Genomic DNA, 20234 nt, shown 5'->3' on the forward strand with positions numbered 1-20234 from the left:
GGAACTCCTATCATAATCACTACGATATCAGGGTTCTCCGGGATTAACGTTTTACAAATCCTTCTTTGTGGTTTCTCAAATATTGGGCGGTTAATATTGAGTCATTTAGATATAATTGTTCCATAAAAACTGAAGTAGATGAAGTGACATATGAGAATTCAATTACATGTCTGATGTCTTTTATTCATATCTCTTCTTCAACAGGTTTCGTCAATATACTTTTACTCAAACTTCAAGGTCTCAACAGTGAAGTATACCATGTCAATATTCACTATGAACGACACCTGTGCAGTTACATCAAAACAAAGTTAATTTAGCCTTCGTTGTCAGATATGTTAATATGCATAAAAGAGGATATGATTAAAATTCGTCTAATGAAATCGATAATTATTTTTAAGAAATAAAATGGAAACGTTTATTTACTTGACAGTTTTTGGCATTGCCTGATTCCCCTGATCCAAGTGTAAGGAAATATATGCGCATGCGCTAAAAGGAGAGTTATGCTGAGGGTATGCAGCAGAGTGAAATATGAAGTATGGAAATATGAGAAAAAAAAGTACCTTTCCATTGACAATGCTAGAGAAACCAATTACCAATGCAGATGGCCAATATTTTATGTTCGTTTAAGATACGATTTAGGAAGATTGCTTTAGAGATGTTACATTATTTGTTTTTATTAGTTTCTTCTGTTTCATCTATTGCTCGCTACATGACCCGCGAGTACCGCGTCCCCCACCGCAGCTCCGACGTATGTGCTAGTGGCCAAAGCTCCGGTGGCACCAATCGACTGGGCTACGGCAATAATTCCCCCAGCTGCCATGCTGGCTACACCTCCACCGTTTGCGATGGCTGCGGTTGACATCAAACCGGCCGCCGCACTGCCTGTAAGGCGAACGATGAAAAGAAACATTTGTATATTCATGTTACATACATTATCCTGCGAGTAGCGCACTGTATAGGCCGTTCATTAACCCCTACTTGTCGAGGAACGACTTGAGTCAGGGTTGTCCAATCTACGGCCCCCGGGCCACAGTCCGGCCCGCCGCAGGGTTGCGTCCGGCCCGCCAGAGATGCTCTACGGTGCGAAATTTTAGTGAGCAGATTTATTGAAAACAATTTGAAGCTATATAACCAATCTTTCGAACCTTCTGGGTCCAAAAACTGCATAAAGGTCAGTTTGTGTGACACTCTCAGCGGAGGCTGGGGGGGGGGGGCGGCGGCTGGACTTTATTCATCTGTTTTATCAGGAAGGAAAATAAATCAGTGCGCTCCGCCCGCACTGCTCACATTTTGTTGCCTTGGGCTTCGGGCAAAAAATCGAAAAATCGAGCGTCGGGTTCATGCGGCCCCCTCCTTCATCATAATTATTCCATGTGGCCTTCCTCTGCAAAAGGTTGGACAACCCTGACTTGAGTTGTACTACTGATCAACAGAAGCAAACAAGAGTGTAAAAATATATTATGGCTAAATATACTCTGAAGTTTTCAACACGGATACTATCAATTGATGATACATCTGGGTCAAAGTGATGATAAATATTGGTAAAATAAAGTAATCGATAGTTTGGAGAATAACGCATGTTAACCAATAGTAACAGGAGGGCAATGCATGGTTGCAGATCTTATCTCCTTCATCACTTTACCCTTGGCATCCTAATTTGTCTGAAAAATACGCCATTTGCTACACAGTTAGATTGAACTTGAACTTGAACGGACTTATGGTGTAGGAGAGGTCCGTGACACTCTTGTTTTGCTCACCGACTCACTCACACACACATACTTACACGCACACACACACTCACCAACAAACTTCCTCACATTCTTGATTTGGAGTGAAGTACAATATCTCATCTCCCTATCCATTGCATGTAGGGAGATGAGAGATAAAAACATAAATAACGAGAAATAAATTACATGCGTTTGGACATGAATCCACTACAACACCTAATTCAGTTTGAAGACTTACCGGCTGTAATTCCTGTGGCTGTGAAACCTGCCATTTGCAAGATCGATACAGTGGCGAATAGGCTCGCCAAAAAGACCATTTTGATTTCTGTAATTAATAGCCAGAATCCATGGGTTAGCAATTTAATGTTTCTAAGTTTAGGGGAATCACAACATAATGAAATGAAGCAAGGGTATACTGCGCCTCAGTGCGACCAATTGGCATAGCAACACGAATGATGTGTTCATGTCAAGACGTATACAACGAGTGACATAACGGTCATTGTGCAAGATCCGTATTAGTATTGTACAAGTTATACTGTACTAAGCTATACAGCTATACTGTTGATTCGTAAATACATTTGAACAATCCCGTAAAGAAAGTTCTTAAAGAATAGTTAACTGTTGTAGTAGAAGGACTTTTCATTTGATCAGACGGAAATAGGTGTGAACCAGGACATTAAACCTTACTTTTTTTTTAGAATGACGTTTACTGTTCCTTGAAACTTGCATTTCTTGAACGCATTTAATTGCTTGATGTAGCCTATCCTAGGCCTAGGTCAAGGCCTATCAGTGATATACGTCCGTGAGTGTTAATATCGACTGTGTTATGACACTGACAAGTCTACTGTGGTGTGCGACTGTCTTTCGGTGGTTCGATTCATTGGGCCGCTGCTCTCAGACCATTTGAATTGCCTCCTTTGCCGTCAATACCTTCTGATACTATAACTTACGTTAGGGATATGCTTAGTTTAATGTTAAATTATTATCATGTTATTTGAGGTTATCGTTATTGCTCACACCCTATCGTAAGTACACTACAAGCTAAACGCTCACAAATTTTGGTCATCATTTTGCCAAGGGATGGTTACACCGATGGTATTGTTGCCATACCATATACTGTACTTGATCTGTTTCGTTTGCTTTGAGTAAGATTAGACAGCTAACTGGGACAGAAATACATTTCTTGCAACTTATATCCACCGGTGAGTTTACTGTGCATCATCCATAGTTTAATGCACGATCAGTTGACGACAACGGGACAATCAGATTCGAGTTAAGACAGTATGAATAAACTTATCTTTACCCAGCAGGTTTGCATGAGAAGGGCCTCGAAATCACGTATGCTGTGATCATAACCAGTCTAGGGCATTAAAATTGATAGGAGCTACATATAGACCAGGAATCACTGTGTGGATATCAGTGTGAATTAACTTCATGTTCTTTGCTCGTTTAATACAAGATGGAGGCAACGTAAAATTTAAACATCACCATTATGAACCAGCTAATTATAGTTCTTATTAAATATCTCCCGTTTTGTTAATACACAAAAATTGATTTTTAACATAGTAATTTTGGGAATAAGGTTCAGAATGCAGATACTGCCAAATGCTTGTCAATATTTCTTTAATAAAATCGTTGTTGTTATTGTGAGGAATTAGAACAATTAAGACTTAACTATTAACTTTATTTCAACTTTTAGGAAAGAACAAAATATTTTTTTAGCGTTATGCCGAATATAAGTCTAGATACCGGTGGTAGTGAAACCTCTTTGATATAATATATTGATAATGAAATCAAGTCAGCTGCTTTAGAGTTTGGAAATATTAATAATAGCTAACATGTAAGTCACGTCTGGAATAATAATAATACTCATATTCAAAGCCTTACCTTTAGGATGTTAGTCTGGACTGGTAGAGAAACAAGTGTACTGAGTTGTTGTCTGTCTGTCGGATGTAAAGCAATTGCAACACTTCTCATACGAAGTGATGTAAATAACCGTCCGATGATAATGTACGGAAGCTCTAGACCGCCCTTGTGGCGTCATGTTTACTTTGTAGTAAATATTAGTCGGTGTTCTTTATTCTACAGCTTATAACAAAGACGGATAGGCGGTGAATGAATGAATGATGGGTGTTTGTTGCAAAATTGAGCATTATATGAATGGCATTTCTATTAACATGCCCTTATTATGTACGTACATCAAAGTCGAGACAGTACTGTCAAATTTCCGAGTGAATCAAGATGAAATAATCGACCGAAAACCACATCAGTCCCTGTACGTTGGATCGTAAGGGCCAGCATTAATACATGGAACTGCGCAAGGGAACTTCTTCATCCCAATAACTTCCATCTGAATTTGTTTTACAACCAAAATAAAGGTTCTTGAAGCCATGACCGCTAACGACCAATCGAAAGCATGTGTATTTGGAGTTATGGATTGATCACGGACCAATATGAGTATTGTAGGCCTATTTAATGTTGATTTCACTACTCTTGTTGTGGACTCTGCTAAGCCTAATAATTACAAGACAATTAAAATTAACAGGAAGGAGAGGATAGATCTGGGGGTAAGATAGAGGGGAGGGGATCTGGGGGTAAGATAGAGGGGGAGGGAGTCTGGAGGTATTAAAAAATGGAAGGGGTAATTGGGGTAAGAGAGAAGGGAAAGGGGAAAGGGGAACTGGGGGCATTGTGAGAAGGAGCAAGAGAATCGTAATCAAGACGGAAAAGGTCTTTCTGAAAGTTATACTTGTGGGGGAGTGGATGGGGCGGCGTGGGGGAGGTGGGGCGTGAGAGGTGTGGGGGGGGGGGCAATGATCGAATGAGGGTATTTATCTAGCTGCAAACATTTCTTTCTTAAGACCCAAGCATATTTAGGATGCTTAAGTGATCAACATGATTTGATAATTTTAAAAGAAATCGATTATATTTATTTGTGTCTATGATAATTATTTCGTCTTCGAACAATGTACAATGATATTTTGATACAATTCATCCCTTCCCACACTACAACTAATATTCATCACAATTTCAGTAACTAAAATTGAAACAGTTATTCTGAAATGTTTCATCTAGAACTCCGTACCTTTCCCTCCAACTGTCTGAGTTTACGTGGCTACAGCTACGTACGTAGTGATAAGGAATATTCTGAACATTACAACACAGGGGTATTCCAGGATTTAAAATTGTGCACTCGTAGGCGTTAGGTATTTAGGAAATCGACGGAGGGCCAAACGTGCCATAAATATCGAAAAAGAAAGTGAAATGTCCAATTCGATATCAACATTTTGCAATTCATATGAACACGTCATGCTTATTTTGAATTTGATATGTTGATGGACGTAATGATATATCGTATTATGTTTCGATAATTGTCACTTTTTTTTTACTCAAAATGCGACGGTGTCACCGCTATAGCACATGCAAACTATTCAAGTTTTAGTTTCAGATTCCAAATTTGAGTTAAAGAGACTTAAGAGTGAAGGGGAGGGGAACTGGGAGCATCGTGAGAAGGAGCAAGAGTATCGTAATCAAGACGGAAACGGTCTTTCTGAAAGTTATACTTGTGGGGGAGTGGATGGGGCGGCGTGGGGGGAGGGTGGGGCTTGGGTGGTGGGGGCAATGATCGAATGAGGGTATTTATCTAGCTGCAAACATTTCTTTCTTAAGACCCAAGCATATTTAGGATGCTTAAGTGATCAACATGATTTGATAATTATAAAAGAAATCGATTATATTTATTTGTGTCTATGGATAATTATTTCGTCTTCATATGTTATGATATTTTGATACAATTCATCCTCTCCCTTTCTTCAATTAATATTCATTACAATTTCAGTAACTAAACTTGAAACAGTTATAATGAAATGTTCCATCTAGAACTCCGTATACCTTTCCCTCCAACGGTCTGAGTTTACGTGGCTGTAACTAGGTACGTAGTGGTGAGGAATATTCTAAACATTACAACATAGGTGGTATTCCAGGATTTAAAATTGTGCACTCGTAGGCGTTAGGTATTTAGATCTACAGAGAGCCAAACGTTCCATAAATATCGAAAAGGAAAGTGAAGTGTCCAATTTGATATCAACATGTTGAAATTCATATGAACACGTCATGCTTATTTTGAATTTGATATGTTGATGGACGTAATGATATATCGTATTTTGTTTCGACAATTGTCACTTTCTTTACTATAAAAAGACGGTGTCACCGATATAGCACATGCAAACTATTCAAGTTTTAGTTTCAGATTCCAAATTTGAGTTAAAATGTTGAGCTGGAAGCTACCCGACATGATGTAATACAAACCTTTGCTGGCTTTCTCACATTCGTGTTCGTAGAAATAACTGCCATATCCTTTTTACAATGCATTGTGACCTAGTATGGTAAGAAGCAGAAATGCATTTTTCTTGTACTCAAGTTACATCAATTCCGAGGAATATTTTGTACAAGAACCTTGATATCAATGGAAAAGGTAAAAATTGCTGATTTCATATCTGATAAATTCCACTAATTGTTTTGGAATACCAATTACCAATAGTAATAAACTTTTTGGCTTCGATGTATTTTATATTAAAATAGTATTATCTAAAGTATTTGCTACCATTTGAGGCTAAAATTGTGATGATTGGTTGAATTTTTTTATGATATTTTTAAAAAAAGGGTGTATGTTGACCGAGATATGACTTTTTGAAACAATGAAGTATTTTTCAAATAAACATCAATAGCACCCCCTAAAAAGTAGGTATTTTTTAATTGATCTGTATTTCAGCTTTATTTGAACACTCAAATCAAGTCTATGGCTACAAGGGTTTCAAAAAGTTAAGGTTTTTTTTTTTTTTTGGGGGGGGGGGCATATTCCGCCCAGTAAAAGGTCAAGGAGAAAGGGCCAGTGTTTATCTGTTAGCTCTGTCGGCAGTATTCCCTACTGGTGAGGTGTGCATACTGTGACCCGCTAATCCTGTTAGGTATTAGCATCAGGGAGTTGTTATGGAACAACTCCCTGATAGCATGATGTTGTTTTCTCATCGACTTAATTCTTCCTCTGTCTTCGTTTTTACCACCGGTTAACTATTTTCATATCATAGGATAGTAGAAGCGAGATTAATGCAAACGGAATATACATGATAAAGATGATACGTCATATATCCTTCGATCGACTGTAAGTTAGTTAACTTTAACTTATAGTAGGCGTACTCCAGTGGCGGACTGGCCACACGAGCATTTGGGCAATGCCCGGTGGGCCGGTCGCCCGGTGGGCCGGTTGCCAGGTGGGCTGGGGAGCCTGGTAAAAATTACAGCCCATTTTCACAGAAGTTAATAGAATACAGGCGGGCTGTGTGAAATATTTTTTTATCTGTGGAAATCAGCTCATGAAATCCCCATGTTAGTTAATCTGCTGGTTCGTAAAAAAAACGTGCTATTGGCAACCCGTCCGTGCTAATGGATTTTATTTAGGTTTTTTTCAATTTTTTTTTTAAGCATGTTGTCACAAAATGCTTGAAAAACTAAATAAAATCCAGTCTAAAACATATATTTTTGTCTCTTTTTGTTAACGTTTTTAACTTTCCTCAGTTTAATCAAGTGTTGCTTCTGGAAAACTATTTTGGGGTCATTTTTAAAGGATTATTGTAACCTACAAAATTGCGAAATATAGCACCATTTTGCATCTATAGGCATTCCTTAACTTCAAAAAATTCTCAATGGGCAGGGGGACACCCACTCCCCTTAGACCCCTCCCCAGGACGGTGATCACAATGTAAGTAGCATTTCAATGAATAATGGGCCGGTCTAAGTGGTAAATGCCCGGGACGGTTTTAAGACCCAGTCCGCCCCTTGAGTACTCTATACTAGAGGTATAAGCCTAAGTCTCAGTATAATACCAGTAGCCTATAGTCAGATACATAGTTCTGATAAAGTTACGCTATTCGGTGTATAGGCCTAATAGTTATAGTTAAAGTGACACAGTATAATGCGTTACCGTAAGCTAGGTTTTGCCCACGTCTTATTACTGCTGTCACTAGTCTGCTAGTCGCATCGACGATCAGCTATTATTCTAGCAAGAAGTGCTTTGTTGGCTTGGAGTATGCATTACACTGCGTTCTCCCATTGGCTTGTTTAAATCAGGGAGCTGTAGAGTAGCAGCTCCCTGTTTAAATCAAGAGGCACGGCGTAACAGAATACATGAATGCAATCTGTCTTCAGTGGTAAACATAGCGTTCAATTGAGAATTAGCTTAGTGAAACCTTCTCATTTTCAAATGTGCCCTTTGTTTGAAACCTTGATCATTACAACCCAGCTTATATCAATCTAGGTCTTTACGCAAACAGTGTCACCAAATTTCCATAAAGTACGCAGAAAACAGTTGAATTTAAGAGCCGAAAAATAACTCCGAATTTCGAATGTGGGAAGTTGCCAGACTTAAGTCGTTTTTAATAACGTTAACTCAAAAAACAAAAGAGCGGGAGAATTTCTGCAGGTTCAGCACCCTGTTAAACAGCTACAGCATTGAGAACAGATAAAAAAATACATGAAATATCGCAGCACGCCCCTTTTGCCGTTGACCTGTATTGGGCAAAAGACTACATTACAAATCTAAAGTGGCTTATTCCAAGATAATTGATAGGGGTAGTGGCGAGAGAGGGGAAGGGAGGTGGGCGGAACAGAGGACGGAAGAACACACTGGAAGCGCTATTTGATGTTATCCGAAGTATGCAGTTTATACAAAAAGTGCAAACAATTAAGATTTGTTTATAAAAGTTTAATAACTAAAGGTTTAAGTAACCATCCACAACAATAAATGTGAACTTCATTGCACTTTGCAAAAAGTTCACATCTGAATGCTAGGACTGAATATTTGATTGTTGAAAACCCGACACCAACCCTGACAGAATTCAATGGTAGTCTCATTAACAGCTGCTGGGAGTCGCCAGTAAAATAACTATAGTTATTGATTTTGGGTGCGGACAAAGATATTCAATCAGGGAAAGTGTTTATATTTTGTACAGGGGATTATCATATGTACATTAATATAAAAAACATTAAACTAAAGAACGGATAAATTTGTGATAATTCCTCTTTTATTTTTTATTTTAATGACCAATAATAAATTATAAAATGATATTAAAAAGGAAGCTGTGGTATAGTGAAAGGTAATAGGGTATAGTGTAAATCACGTGACATCTTGTTTTGATGAGAATAACAAAGCAGGTCCTCTGTTGGATTGCCTCATGCAAACAATCAATATTCGATACACAACCCACACGCAATTGATATGAATCAGTTGGTGACAAAAACATGTTAAGAGATTGCGAGGCGATCACTGATGGTGTACTACATAGAAGAGATAAATACGTTTATTATAATACATATTTAAGGATTGCAAGTTGGCGCTATTTATGGAAGGATATTTATCGATATGATAAAACGGCAAATTTAGTCTTGGAGCTCTTCAGTTAAAATGTTATGAAATCTTACACATTACAGATCTTTAACAGTTATTTAAGTTGATATGTGATGCCATTGTGTCGTACCCAGTCTCATAAAGGTAGCACGTCAGTAGTAAGATAATCAATACACATGTAACTTTGAAATTGCAAGGGAGCAAATCTTTTTGTTAAAGTCAATCCCTAATGGTCTAAAGTTTCCATAATGGATATCAATCCACAAAGCACCCTTCCTCTTTCTTAGAAAATGAGAATAAACTGAAACATAGAGTTTGTTCACTCGAGTTGATTTTGATGATTTTCGTCTATATATATATATATGAGGGTAGAAACGGCTTAGTGAGGACGAAATACTCTACTTGCCACCCAACCCCACCACACCCCTGGTAGTTCGATTGAAATGTATCTGTTGGATTATTCGGGGTTGGAGGTACATTAAAAGTCATAACAGATTATTATACCTGAAAGCAACAATCACCGCTCAACGTTGTTACAGTTTAATTAAATTGGCTCTTAGTAATGAATATGAAGCAATTTATATTGTCAAGAACACTTTACTTGTTCCATTTTGTAAGCCTTATTCATGCACCATATTTTATATTGCGTTGAATAATAATTCTTACTTTAACATTGAATATTGCAATTCAATACTTGCAGATATTATAATAAAGATATAAACCCTGCATATGGTTGAATTTCACATTCATATCAAACGAAACGAATTATTTACCTATATTTCCGATGTATCAATTAAGACTGTTAAAGTGTTCCGATTGATAGAATCCAAACTATTTAAACACATAAAAATAATAAGCAGCGTTCTACCGTAGACAGCTCTTATTAATGTTAACGGGGATTTTGTTAAATTTATATTTAAGCATAGTCGTTTACTTTGCTACAGGCTATAAGCTGACGAGGAGTGGCTACTGTAGAGTCGGTCCCGGGTGCAACTCAACTATAAACATACAGATTACTCGAAAACCAACTGCTTGCTTGAGAACCAATATGTATTCTGCTCTTGTATAGATGAAAAATTTGTAATGTAACTACTATCAACGTATGGTAAAATAATATTCAAATTAGGGGCGTCTGAATGTTTGTGATGGGGCTATATTACTACTCAACAGCTCGGACTGTTGCTATCGCATCTGCATGCGGACAACAAGATCCACTGACATAATATGACAACTTTACAACCCAACGGTTGTTAGTATTGTGCCTGCATGCAACAACGTAAATATTGTCCTCAATATAATAGTAGGGTTAAAGTTTTTTAAATTTATTTCATGAAATTATTGTTTGAAATAATATAACAATAAAACAAACAAAGTGCACACACTATAGTCATAGAAATGTGTCTTTGTCCAGACCGTTGGACACTGATACATGTATATCACCGGAGAAAATATTTCTCTGCAACGACACTTGTATATGGAAATGCTTGCAGGTATACGAACATTTCGGAAGTTATAATGCATTTTTGCTAATTCTAAAATTTCCTGTTGACCATGTTTGGAATATGATGCACCATTTGTGCCAACGTCTCACAGCATTGTTTCGTATCTCACTTTCGTCGTGTAAGGATGAACAGGCAGGTCAAAGCAACACGTCGGCACGAGGTCACGGTCCGAGTGATAAACGCAGGCTACAGTACATGAGCTACAGCCAGGATGTTAATTCGGGTCGCGGTGAGCAGGGATAGGAGCGGGGGCAAGGGTTGGAGTGGGCGGGAAGATCTTAAGTCAGTCCCAAATAGATAAAAAGATCTCAAATAGGAACGGAAGTATTGGGGACTGATTGTGCCTCCGAGACAAACTCTTGAGATATCTTGTTTACAAGGTTTCACAGTTTGACGTCTGGAGACCTTAAATGGCTTTCGAACTCCACCAAAAACAGAAGCCTGAGAGTTCTTCTACTGAATATGGGACATACGCATGACAAGTATAAGATTTGACACATTTTCAAACCTTGAGATATCGTTTGACTTCTAGTGACTACAAACGGCGACCTTTGACCTCCATCGAAAACAATGTGGTTCTTCTACTCAATATTTAGCATATATATACCAGTGAAAGATTAATAAAATTGATCATCTTAAGATATTATGTTTACAATTTGACCGTTGGTGAGTTCAAACGCCCTTTGAACTCCACCAAAAACAATATGGCTTCTGTACTCAATATGGGGCATCCATGTGCTAAGTATGAGATTCGTTAAAATTTCCCATTTTGATATATCGTGTTTACCATGTTTTCACAGTTTGACTTCTAATGACCTCATATGACATTATATATACGGACTAATCCAATTTAAAGCCCTATGAATGCAAGAAACTAACAACAAAAAAACACACATTATGACTTACTAACAGCTTTATGCGTACAATAGGGTCGAGAGCTAGGGGAACCAACAAACACAAATCGACTATGTGTAGAAGACTGCATCGGAATCCTTCTAACTGCACATGTCTCATCTTTATTATAAAGATGCTACAGTCACTGTGAAATTAATCACATAATGATATTTTGAGTACCCCTGAGTGAACTGGAGGTTTCAGCAACACTTACTTAGATTTCACTATTCTGTTTTTGACTTTATTCTGAACCCACTGAACAACTTGAAACTGATATGTGGGGATGGGGCAGAGAAAATGGGAAAGGAAGAAACAACAGGAGTGGTGAGGGAGGGGAGGGGAACAGGGGTTTACCAAGAACTTACAGGAGAAGGAAAGGGGGATAGAAAACATTCCTGGCAATTATACATTCGGGGTGGGGCGGGGTGGGGTTGGAGTCACAACTGTATCCCCTTTCTTTATTATCGGTTAACAAACAGAGACTATCATTTTCATGAAGCCTATAGGTAACGGTTAATTATCTTCATTCTGCCTCAGATTAATTACATCTCCTCATTCAAATAATATAACGTACCGTCCGGGTATATAGTGCACTATTGTGAAAGAACGGAACTCCTATCATAATCACTACGATGTAAGGGTTCTCCGGGATTTACGTTTTACAAATCCTTCTTTGTGGTTTCTCAAAAATTGGGCTGTTAATATTGAGTCATTTAGATATTGTTCCATTAAAACTGAAGTAGATGATGTGACATATGAGAATCCAATAACATGTCTGATGTATTTTATTTAAATCACTTCTTAAACAGGTTTCGTCAATATACTTTTACTCAAACTTCAAGGTCTCAACTGTGAAGTATACCATGTCAATATTCACTATGAACGACACCTGTGCAGCTACATCAAAACAAAGTTAATTTAGCCTTCGTTGTCAGATATGTTAATATCATAAAAGAGGATATGATTAAAATTCGTTTAATGAAATCGATAATTATTTTTAAGAAATAAAATAGAAACGTTTATTTACTTGACCATTTTTGACATTTTCTGATTCCCCTGATCCAAGTGTAAGGAAATGTATGCGCATGCGCTAAAACGAGAGTTATGGTGAGGGTATGCAGCAGAGTGAAATATGAAGTATGGAAATATGAGAAGAAAAAGTACCTTTCCAGTGACAATGCTAGAGAAACCAATTACCAATGCAGATGGCCAATATTTTATGTTCGTTTAAGATACGCTTTAGGAAGAATGCTTTAGAGATGTAACATTTTTATTAGTTTCTTCTGTTTCATCTATTGCTCGCTACATGACCCGCGAGTGCCGCGTCCCCCACCGCAGCTCCGACGTATGTGCTAGTGGCCAAAACTCCGGTGGCACCAATCGATTGGGCTGCGGCAACCAATCCCCCAGCTGCCATGCTGGCTACACCTCCACCGTTTGCGATGGCTGCGGTTGACATCAAACCGGCCGCCACACTGCCTGTAAGGCGAACGATGAAAAGAAGCATTTGTATATTCATGTTACATGAAAACATTATCTTAAGTAAGCATTGCTAACCGACGGCTCTATTCGACAAGTGTAATCTTCAGTACATCAGGATTTTCTTTTAATATACTGTTGGTAGCCTTTTGTACCAACTTTAAGTACGAAAGACACATCCTTCTCTTTACATGCCAACTTATGAAAGCGTTGTGAGAGGGTGTAATGTCGTAAACAAAAAAAAATTATAATCAAATGACTGAAAATGTTGTCCAATTGCAAAATAAGTTGGCACATAAGGCGTAGGACCATCGATGCAAATTTTGTACCGAGGAATAGAATCATAGTTGGTAACAAATGCCCTCCATGACATTATAACTGGGGACCTTGTAACCACGACTAGCAGAAATATCTTCGAATTGCAAAGTTTTTCGGGATACAACAAAAATACCAAGAAGCCCTCAATAACAGTGGTTACAAACAAAAAACTGTTACAAACAAAAAACTGGAATTCAAACAGACATCAACAAAAACGACAAAAAGAACCGCAGCCGCAACATAATTTGGTACAACCACCTTTTAGTAAACATCTGGTAACCAATATCGGCAAACTCTTTTTCAAAATTTTATATAAATAATTCCCAGCAAATAACAAACTCCACAAGATATTTAACAGTCACTGTACAGTAAAACATAGGTTCAGCTGCCTGCCAAACAAGAACAACATAATCAACCCTCACGACAAATTGATATCATCAACAACCACAACAGACCACAAACCAAACAATGCAACTGTAAAAATAATAGAACAATGTCCCCCCTTAAAAGGATTGTCTGGTGGCCCAAAGAAATTACCTTAAAAAATAGTAAATAATTTTCCAAACATGTTGTCAAAGTATGAGAACGCTAATGTTGCGTTTGACAGAGAAACAATTTTTTAATCGTTATGGATAGACATTTCAAATATGATTTGAACAGTACAATACGTGACGTCAGCTCTGCCATAGCAGATTGCGTCATAACCCACCCTCCGCACAGTACCTATACGGTAATCACAACAAAAACAGCGTTTGTATACAGATAAATTTCTTCCTTAATTTCCGGTGAAATTTCTTAAAAATTAGATATGTTTTCAAAAACTCCTTAAGCCGCCATGTACTTGAGCGGTGGTTCCGTGGTCTTTGTGTAACACAAGGTAAATTTTAACAGCAGACTCTGAGTTGTTCAGGCTATACATCGCGCTATCCAGCTCCAACTCGAAAAATGTTCGCATGTAGGCTGTACTCAAACGTTGACAATCGGACAGTTCTGCTAAGCGTAAGCTTCTCAGTGCTATATATTCTGCTCTGACAACGATTCGATCAATTTTTTCAATAATTTCCGTCGAAATTTCTTATAAATTTGATATGATTTAAAAAACTCCTTAAGCCGCAATATATGTAGTAGATCGGTGGTTTCGTGGTCTTTGTGTAGCACAAGATAAGTTTTAACAGCAGGCTCTTCGTTGTTTGTACATCGCGGTATCCAGCTCCAGCGCGAAGAATGTTCGCGTGTATGAGGCTACTCTAACGTTTACAATCGGACAGTTCTGCGATGACATCGATCCCGCCAAGTTTTATCTTTCGGTTTAACGAATACTTTGTATAAGTTTCCTTTTACTGTTAATTTGATCCGTGAATTTTATTTCAGCGATTTCGAAGAACAGTTAATGAACTGTGGTTTGAGTGTGAGTGTACTATGTGTAACGCTATACAAGTACACCAACTGAGCATCGTAGTATATATGTTCGCGAGTATGTACGTTATATATGAGGCAATTCAATGTGCTTACACGTGAGTTAATTTGCTGCGGAATTGGGAGTGCTAACTTCAAGTCGCCTGTTTTGCCTATCTGCAAGCACTACGTCAATCACCATATTGAAGCGTTCGAACAAACGGTACTTTTGGTGAGAAACTGGTGAATTTGAAAACCAGATTTCTACAAGAAGAAAACGTCGAATGGGGACAATTTTTACATGGTTAGAAAGAGAAAAATAATAACTACAAGGACAATGTATCAAAAATCTTCCACCAGACAATTCCTTTGAGAGGGAATGCAGGGAGGGCGAATCCGCTCAAGATAAGACAGAGGTTACACACAAACGTACGTTGGACTTCGTGCAACTGAATTTAAGACACTGTACAACAACCATAAAAGCTCATTCACACACCAATACAGAAGAAACGATACTGAACTTAAGGTCACTCAAGGACAGTAAAATCAACTTTGATAATCAATGGAAAACATTGAAACACGCCAAACCATACAGCAACACCACAAAAGGTTGCAACCTATGCTTACAGGAAAACTATTTTCGCTAAACATGAACGCTCTGAATTGATTTCGATATTGCAGGCATTCAAAAAACTACTTGCTGCTTATACCACACGCTTGTTTTTTACCACCCTATAATGAACAGCCTAGTGTACCTTTCTCTTTCACAAAGCTATTTTCCCGTATCTATTTGCTGTACTGCCAAGAGAACACCTGCGGCAACGCTTTCGTTTTTATATATAAATAATGTAGCGGAAAGCTACGACTTTTCCTTAGTGAGATACGTTTCGTTCCCTCAGGGGTTACATCTGTTGCGCTCCGCGGAGGTAACGAGAGATGTTTATCCGGAACAGGAACTGATTACGTAATTTTGCTATATCGATGTATTCCCGTGACTGGCATAGGCAGGCACGGCGGTGGGTGTGAGTCGATCCCATTGGTCGCAGCTCACTGCAGTTATACACAGGTAGTCCCTGATTGGTCTAAGCCCTTTGTTTTACAGTTTATGTACGGACGTGTGTTTACGGGGGTTATTTCCGGGGTATTTAATGAAGGGTTCTTTCGTTAATGAGTGAGTCAGAGAGTCGGAGAGTCGGTCGAGTGCAAGACGAAGAACTTTCCTTCCAGCGGCTCGTGGTAAAGCCTTTGATATTTGCTAAGTCCAAACAAATGTGTTTAAGCATTTTAGAGTGCCCGCATCTCTGCGCTGCCCGAGTCCAGCGGATTGCCCGACCCCTGAGCTGCCCGAGTCCAGCGGATTGCCCGACACCTGCGCTGCCCGAGTCCAGCGGAATGCCCGACGCCTAGGCTGCCCGACACCGGTGGATCACCCGAAGCGTGTGCTGTGGATTGCCGACGTTTAGACTGCCCGACCCTTGCGCAGCCCCAGTGTTATGCCTGCGTATCCTTGGGTTGTGCCCGACCCCAGTACGTTATATTGGGCAATGTAAATATTTTATACTATACGCTGTAGATGTAGAACGAGATGAGAAATTATACTTTTATTAAACATACAACTCTGGTGTCTGCCTCCTGATTTATAGTTAATCTGTACCCGTCCCCCATCAACATCCCCTACCCTCCTCCAGTTGGTTTCGAGACAGGTTTTACAGTGCCAGACGTTGGCGGCGTTACAATATATATCTATATAAATATATTTATATATATACAGGTGCACGCTTAAAGAAGCGTTAATTAGGGGTTAATCAACAGTTTAACTTGCGATTATCGCAGGATTATGAACTAACGTTGGTATAAGCCTATCGCTGGGTGAACTCGGCCTACGGCCTCGTACATCATTTGAGTTATACCCGTTCATACATTATCCTGCGAATAACGCACTGTATAGACCGTTCATTAACCTTCAGTTGTTCTACTGATCAACAGAAGCAAACAAGATTGTAAAAATATATTATGGCTTAATATACTCTGAAGTTTTCAACACGGATACTATCAATTGATGATACATCTGGGTCAAAGTGATGATAAATATGGGTAAAATAAAGTAATCGATAGTTTGGAGTTTCCAATAACGCATGTTTACCAATAATAACAGAAGGGCAACCCATAGTACGGTTACTACGGTAGATCTTATCTCCTTCATCACTTTACCATTGACGTCCTAATTGGTTTAAACAGTACGCCATTTGCTACACAGTTAGATTGACATTGAACGGACTTACGGTGTAGGAGAGGTTCGTGACACTCTTGTTTTGCTCACTGACTCACACACACACACACACCCACGCACACACCCACACACACACGCACACACACACGCACACACACACACACATACACAAACAAACTTCCTCACATTCTTGATTTGGGGTGAATATCTTATCCCCCTATCCATTACATGTAGGGAGATGAGAGATGAAAACATTAATAACGAGAATTAAATTACATGCGTTTGGACATGAATCCACTACAACACCTAATGTAGCTTCGAAAACTTACCGCCTGCAATTCCTGCGCCTGTAAAACCTACAACTTGCAACACGGCGGGTACTGCGAATAGGGCCATCAAAAAGACCATTTTGATTTCTGTAATTAATAGCCAGAATCAATGAGTTAGCATTTTAATGTTTCTAAGTTTAGGGGAAGAACAACATCATGAACTGAAGCAAGGGTATACTGCGCATCAGTGCGACCAATTGACATAGCAACAAGAATGATGTGTTCATGTAAAGACGTACAACGATTGACATAACGGTCATTGTGCAAGATCCGTATTAGTATTGTACAAGTTATACTGTACTAAGCTATACAGCTATACTGTTGATTCGTAAACACATTTGAACAATCCCGTAAAGAAAGTTCTTAAAAAAATAGTTAACTGTTGTAGTAGAAGGACTTTTCATTTGATCAGACGGAAATAGGTGTGAACCAGGACATTAAACCTTACTTTTTTTTTAGAATGACGTTTACTGTTCCTTGAAACTTGCATTTCTTGAACACATTTAATTGCTTGATGTAGCCTATCATAGGCCTAGGTCAAGGCCTATCAGTAACATACGTTCGTGAGTGTTAATATCGACGGTGTTCTGACACTGACTAGTCTAATGTGGTGTGCGACTGTCTTTCGGTGGTTCGATTCCTTGGGTCGCTGCTCTCAGAACATTTGAATTACCTCCTTTGCCGTCAATACCTTCTGATACTATAACTTACGTTAGGAATATGTTTAGTTTAACGTTAAATTATCATCATGCTAAATGAGGTTGTCGTTATTGCTCACACCCTATCGTTGGCACACTACAAGCTGGCAAATTTTGGTCATCATTCTGCCAAGGGGTGGTTACACCGATAGGCTTGTTGCCATACCATACTTAATCTGATTCATTTGCTTTGAGTAATATTAGTCGCTAACTGGGACAGAAATACTTTTCTTGCAACTTATATCCACCGGTGAGTTTACTGTGCATCATCCATAGGTTAAGGTACGATCAGCTGACGACAACGGGACAAACCGATTCGAGTTAATTTTGTATCAATATACTATCTTTACCCATGGGCGGCGATCCGTACTTCCGAGTGGGGGGAGGGAGTATGACCTTGTTGACTATCAGAGCCGTATATAGAGATACGGCTCTGGTTGACTATGTAAGCGTAGCGCCACCATAAGTTGGCGCGAAGCGTACAAGAAAATTTTGGGATTAACAAACCCTCTAGATGGCCGGAAACGGCACTTCCCGAGGTTTCCAAGCGGCATATACCCAACTTTAAAATAGGGATATCATGTCCGAAATATCTCATAATCAGGATCCAAAATACTTTTTTTTTTTTAAATTTCGTGTGTTATTTTGGGAAAATTGCCCCTGTCAATCTTGTTTCAGGCCCTACGTTAGAATGTTCGAGAGCTCTTTTATATTATTCGATGAAGAAAATGGCCCCATGCAGGCTATTATAGGCCTATACACATGCAATACACAATTACACATAGTTACATTCCTAGGTACCGATTGCTAGGGCATCCAGGTGAAACGTGTATTAAGCATTATCCTGGTAACATGAGATTCTCAGCTGTTCAAGGGAACATGTACGTGTGTAGGCCTACTATAGGGCCTATATGAATACTATGAGGGTGCATATATGTACTATATCAATACCGTGAGTGCAATAATACCTTTTGTTGTTATAGGGCCAATGAACCCTACAGTCAACTATTCTTGCTTTATAAAGACGCTTTATTTGAAAAGATCGCACTGCGTTTACGGTAGGCCAGAAATGAACTAAAAAGAGCCGTACATTCACGATAATGCATAAATGTAAGCATGAAAATATTCTTATCCCTGGCATTTGGTGGGGGGATATGGTGTATTACATCCCCTCCACCCATTTTCATGGGGGGGATATATCCCCCCCAGGATCGCCGCCCATGTCTTTACCCAGCAGGTTTGCATGGGAAGGGCCTCAAAATCACGTATGCTGTGACCATATCCTCTAGGGCATTCAAATTAAAAGGAGATACATATAGACCAGGAATCACTATGTGGATATCAGTGTGAATTAACTTAATGTTCTTTGCTCGTTTAATACAAGATGGAGGCAACGTAAAATTCAAACATCCACCAATATGAACCAGCTAATTATAGTTATGATTTAATATCTCCCGTTTTGTTAATACACAAAAATTGATCTTTTAACATCGTAATTTTGGGAATAAGGTTCAGAATGCAGATACTGCCAAATGCTTTTCAATATTTCTTTTATAAAATCGTTGTTGTTATTGTAAGGAATTAAAACAATTAAGACTTAACTATTTACTTTATTTCAACTTTTAGAAAGAACAAAATATTTTTTAGCGTTATGCCGAATATAAGTCTAGATAACGGAGGCCGTAGCAGTGAAACCTCTTTGATATAGTATATTGATAATGCAATCCAGTCAGCTGCTTTAAAGTTTGGTAATATTAATAATAGCTAACATGTAAGTCACGTCTGGAATAATAATAATAATCATATTCAAAGCCTTACCTTTGTGATGTTAGTCTGGACTGGTAGAGAAACAAGTGTACTGAGTTGTTGTCTGTCTGTCGGATGTAAAGCAATTGCAATACTTCTCATACGAAGTGATGTAAATAAACCGTCCAATGATAATGTACGGAAGCTCTAGACCGTCCTTGTGGTGTCATGTTTAATTTTGTAGTCAAACTTAGACGTTGTTCTTTATGCTACAGCTTATAAAAAAGACGGATAGGCGGTGCATGAATGATGGGTGTTGGTTGCAAAATTGAGCACTATATGAATGGCATTTCTATCAACATGCCCTTATTATGTACGTACATCAAAATCGAGACAGTATTGTCAAATTTCCGAGTGAATCAAGATGAAATAATCGATCGAAAACCACATCAGTCCCTGAACGTTGGATTGTAAGGGCCAGCATTAATACATGGAACTGTGCAAAGGAACTTCT

The 20234-nt window shown here is 38.7% G+C and overlaps 2 protein-coding genes across 3 annotated transcripts in view; both read right to left on the reverse strand.

Moving 5' to 3' along the window:
- Positions 1-272: 272 nt before the first annotated feature.
- Positions 273-19934, reverse strand: LOC139981011 (interferon alpha-inducible protein 27, mitochondrial-like). Of its 2 annotated transcripts, none has more exons than XM_071993114.1 (3): positions 19793-19934; positions 17277-17363; positions 273-882 (listed from the first exon to the last, which is right to left on the reverse strand). In XM_071993114.1, the coding sequence occupies exons 2-3, from the start codon at positions 17353-17355 to the stop codon at positions 692-694; spliced, it is 270 nt and encodes an 89-aa protein (XP_071849215.1). In that variant the 5' UTR covers positions 17356-17363; positions 19793-19934; the 3' UTR covers positions 273-691. The 2 variants fall into 2 exon arrangements, with proteins under 2 accessions (XP_071849215.1, XP_071849216.1); XM_071993115.1 differs by lacking the exons at positions 17277-17363; positions 19793-19934 and adding exons at positions 1966-2052; positions 3615-3722.
- LOC139981012 (interferon alpha-inducible protein 27, mitochondrial-like) overlaps positions 12288-20234 on the reverse strand; it is a 37215-nt gene continuing 29268 nt past the window's right edge. The window contains exon 3 of the mRNA XM_071993116.1: positions 12288-13004. Within this exon, the coding sequence (XP_071849217.1) occupies positions 12814-13004 (191 nt within the window). The 3' untranslated portion in view covers positions 12288-12813. The remainder of the gene's footprint in view (positions 13005-20234) is intronic.

The sequence above is a fragment of the Apostichopus japonicus genome, chromosome 15, assembly GCF_037975245.1.
Source record: "Apostichopus japonicus isolate 1M-3 chromosome 15, ASM3797524v1, whole genome shotgun sequence".
In the NCBI taxonomy this organism is placed as follows: Eukaryota; Metazoa; Echinodermata; class Holothuroidea; order Aspidochirotida; family Stichopodidae; genus Apostichopus; species Apostichopus japonicus.